This window comes from Arachis stenosperma, chromosome 3 (genome assembly GCF_014773155.1).
Source record: "Arachis stenosperma cultivar V10309 chromosome 3, arast.V10309.gnm1.PFL2, whole genome shotgun sequence".
Taxonomy (NCBI): domain Eukaryota; kingdom Viridiplantae; phylum Streptophyta; class Magnoliopsida; order Fabales; family Fabaceae; genus Arachis; species Arachis stenosperma.
Window position 1 is genome coordinate 45,262,306 of NC_080379.1, and position 4,101 is coordinate 45,266,406.

Below are 4,101 nucleotides of genomic sequence, written 5' to 3' on the forward strand. Positions count from 1 at the left end.
AATTTAATCAATTGGTTTATTATACATCTATAATTACATATTTATTAAATTTAAAATTATATAATTATTTTAATAATAATTATTAAATATTAAATAAAATAATTTATAAATTTGACTATAAACCTTAGTCATTATCTAAGAATATTTTGGACATCCAATCAATTTTTTAACTATACATTTTTGTAGACCAAAACTTTGGCCTGTGTTAAAGTGTTGTTTTTGCAACCCAAAATTCTGCCCATGTCCCTATAATAAACTATTAATGTTACCGCACTTAATACTAACTGCTAGTTTTGATTGAAAGTTAATACATTTTTTTTGTTTAACTGCCTGCTGCACGTATTCCTGTACCATTGGATGATAAAAAAAAGCTTTTATATATATATATATATATATTCCTTCCTCTTAACTAGTTGTATTAGAGTCGAGCGTGATATATGGAGTAATTATTAATCACAAACACATGAAAAATTATGAAATCATGAGAAATAATAAATAAATGAATAAAGATTAAGTAGACTCGGAGTAAATCAACGGATTCTAATTAGATGTTGTGTCCTTTTTTTTTTTTGGACAGAATTATATGTTGTGTCCTAAATTCCTAATCCATATTATGTTCTGTGAATAGAGGGTAGGCTTGCCTACATTAAGATTTAGTATATGATACAAGCTACAACCACTAAAACATTATTGTTGACTTAATTGGTAGCAAGTCTAAGATTTTGGGTTGATATTGTGGAACTGTGATTATTACTGACTTACTGTGGTTGGTTGCTATGAGCCTATGATACTTCGTGGCTCATCTTGAAAACCTAACACACAACAAAATGTATATTTATTGTCCCACCCACCCTTAGCATCCACCATTTAAAACCATAAATATGGGTACTTAGTCAAACGTTGAAAACAACCTGCAGATGGCTTTAATTTCGATCTCAACCAAAACCATCTTATCCACGCCGAATATAATTTAATGTACTCCGATCGCTGCGCTTCACCTCATAATTAAGCACCTAAATTAAAGAGAGCAAATGAAAAAAAAAAAAAGAAACAGTACAAAATGAAAGAGTATGGAAAAGACAAAAATTAACTACTTAGTTTAGTAAAGTTTTTTAAAAAGATGTTTGTGTTTTTGAAAAACTCAAATTTCTTATTTCGTGTTTGGTAAATCAAAGAGATTATGTATTCGTGTTTATAAATTTTAAAAGATTGGGATATTTTTAAAAGTATTTAAAATAAAATTTTTCAAAGTTAATTTGTGTTTTTTAAAATTTAAAAGTCTAATATAACCTCGTATATTAACTAATTTTTAAATTTAATATATATATTTATATTTATTATACTATTTTTAAATTTTAAAAATTATTTTATTAAATACAATTATTATTATTTGTGTTTATTAAAAAATTTAAAAACTATTTTTAATTTAATTTATTAAATATAAATACTACAATTTTTAAAAAATTATCTTTTAAAAATTAATTTTTATAAATTACTTTTAAAAAGTAAAAACGTTCCCAAGTAAGGCTAATTTTTTTGCAAATGGAGAAGTTCATGGAGTAATACCATGAAATGGATGCATAGCAAAATATTGCACTGCTATGGGTCAGTGACAAAACGTAACTTACGTTTTGTGTTTATTTATTTTTTTTGAATTTTAAAATATACTAAACGTAGCTTACGTTTTGGTTTTTCTTTTTTTTTTTGTTTAATAGTAAACGCAAGTTGCGTTTTACTATGTCAGAAAAAGAAAAAATATTTTGAAGCCCACAAAACGCAGGTTGCGTTTTGTTAGGGTCAGAAATTTTTTCTTGGAAGCCCCAAAACGCAGGTTGCGTTTTGTACACAAAATAATATTTAAATCCATAAGTTTGCCTATAAATATGAAGTCCGGTGATGTTCATCTTCATCTTCACTTCTCCTCTTGTTTTTTCTTGCATAAAGTCTTTAGAGAGGTATTTTTTTGGCAGATAACTGTGTCAAAAAAATATAGTTAGTTAAGGCTGAAGTTATGGAAGGTGTTGCAAACTTGCGAGTATATTATAACGGTGAGGTTGTAACAAACACACATGAAGGAGTCACTTTTGTTTGTGAATGTCCGTTGTCATTTGCCATTCCATGTACCATGGGTTTTGTCGAGTTGCAAAATGGTCTTTGTAATAACATTCAAAGCCACATTTTGAAAAGGGTGAGCAATCTTTTATACAGAAGTCCTGTGCAAGTATTTGGTGGCTTAATACAGTTTCAAATAATGCCCATCACTGACAATGCCAGTATGCAGCAGATGTTGTATATTTATCAACAAACCCGATCTCACGTGCCGATGATAGAGCTGTACGTTGAGTTTGAACAGCAGCCGGGGACGAGTATGGTCGACGACGAGATCAATGTGGATGAGCTCGGGGATATAGATTGGGAAGAAGATAATAATGACAGTGAAGACGAATTCGAAGCTAACTATGAAGTCGATGACGAAAACGATGACGGAGACTTGGCAGGCAATCCGGCGGTGCAAGATGAAGCAAATGCGATTGTAAGCCAGCACCCGTTTGGTGTTCCGTCTTTTATGCGGACTCTAGATCTCGAAGCCATGCATGCTCCGGAATTTCCTGAGTATGCGAATACAGGTATGTCATAATTATTAACTGAAGTTTTCTATAGTGCTTATTTTATTTGCCTTGTCTGACTGATGGCGGTGCGCATGTCGTAGGTGAAGGCAATGTTGCAGCGGAAGATGGCGAGTTTAGTGTCGGAATAGAATTTGGTTCGAGAGAGTCGGTGATATCTGCAATCAAAAGCTACACCATCTCTAGAGGAGTTGATTACACTGTGTATGAGTCTGAGCCGCAGAGATTCTATGCGAAATGCAAGGGATATGGTGCAGGGTGTGACTGGCTTATCCGAGCTAGCTTGATTCGAAAAAAAGCTTGTTGGGAGATCAGGAGATACAATGGCAAGCACACGTGCACCATGGGCACGATTTCACAAGATCATGCAAAGTTGGACTCAGACCCAATTGCAGATGCCATTAGGCCATTGGTCGAAGCAGACCCCTCGATAAAGGTGAAGTCTGTTATTGCAGAAGTTCAAGGCAAGTTCAACTATACTGTGAGTTACCGTAAGGCTTGGTTGGCAAAGCAGAAAGCTGTCGCAAAAATTTTCGGCGATTGGGAAGTTTCTTACCAGACTCTGCCAGTATGGTTGAAAGCAATGACAGTGAAGATGCCAAGGTCTCGTGTTCAAATTAAAACGCTCCCCGTTTACCGCGAGAGTGAGGAGGTTCAAGGTGTAAGAGTTCTGCACCGTGTTTTTTGGAGCTTCTATCCGTGTATTGTAGCATTCAGACACTGCAAGCCACTGGTGCAGGTTGATGGCACGCACATGTACGGAAAATATAAAGGAGCACTTCTCGTAGCGATTGCACAAGATGGGAATCAAAACATTGTGCCTATTGCATGTTGAAACCAGTCAATGCTAATGTCGCTGCAGCTACCTCATTCAACGTATCTGGCGGATCCAGTTTTATGGGCAACAAATTTATGATAGCCTGCAAAAAAAAAATAATTATTAAATTCTAAATAATACCGGTTAAAACATAATAATAATAATAAACTGTTAAAAAATCACGAATATTTATCTATTATTTATTAAACAGTATTATTAATTATTAAAAATTAATAATAATTTTTTCTCACTATCATAACTAGTATTATAAAATAATCATAATAACACTCTAACTATAATAATAGTTATCCAAATATAACAATAATAACAATAATAATAACCATTTATTATAATAACTATAACCTACGAGGCTTGTTATTATTAACATACAGTATTAATTTTTATTACAAAATATTACTGAAAAAAAACCATTTATTATAATATCTATAATAATAATTTTTTTCCAACGTAAACATTATTAACAAAACTGTTTACTGTTGATGACAATATTATTATTATTATTACTATCATACAAAATAATAGTAAATCACTAAAAAATAATAATTTATTACACATTATTCTTATTAAATATTATTAATAAATTATTTTCATTAACAGATCCACTATAATAATAATAATAATAATAATAATAATAAT

The 4,101-nt window shown here is 31.5% G+C and overlaps 1 protein-coding gene across 1 annotated transcript; it reads left to right on the forward strand.

Moving 5' to 3' along the window:
* The first annotated feature begins 2,011 nt into the window (after window positions 1-2,011).
* Window positions 2,012-3,462, forward strand: LOC130966025 (uncharacterized). The gene is made up of 2 exons (XM_057890780.1): window positions 2,012-2,627; window positions 2,711-3,462. The coding sequence occupies exons 1-2, from the start codon at window positions 2,012-2,014 to the stop codon at window positions 3,460-3,462; spliced, it is 1,368 nt and encodes a 455-aa protein (XP_057746763.1).
* Window positions 3,463-4,101: the final 639 nt, after the last annotated feature.

Excerpts from the sequence above, each read along its gene's own strand:
- LOC130966025 (XM_057890780.1), top strand. The coding sequence starts at position 2,012 with ATGGAAGGTGTTGCAAACTTGCGAGTATATTATAACGGTGAGGTTGTA. Across the intron at positions 2,628-2,710 it reads TCCTGAGTATGCGAATACAG|GTGAAGGCAATGTTGCAGCG; the intron begins GTATGTCATAAT and ends CGCATGTCGTAG.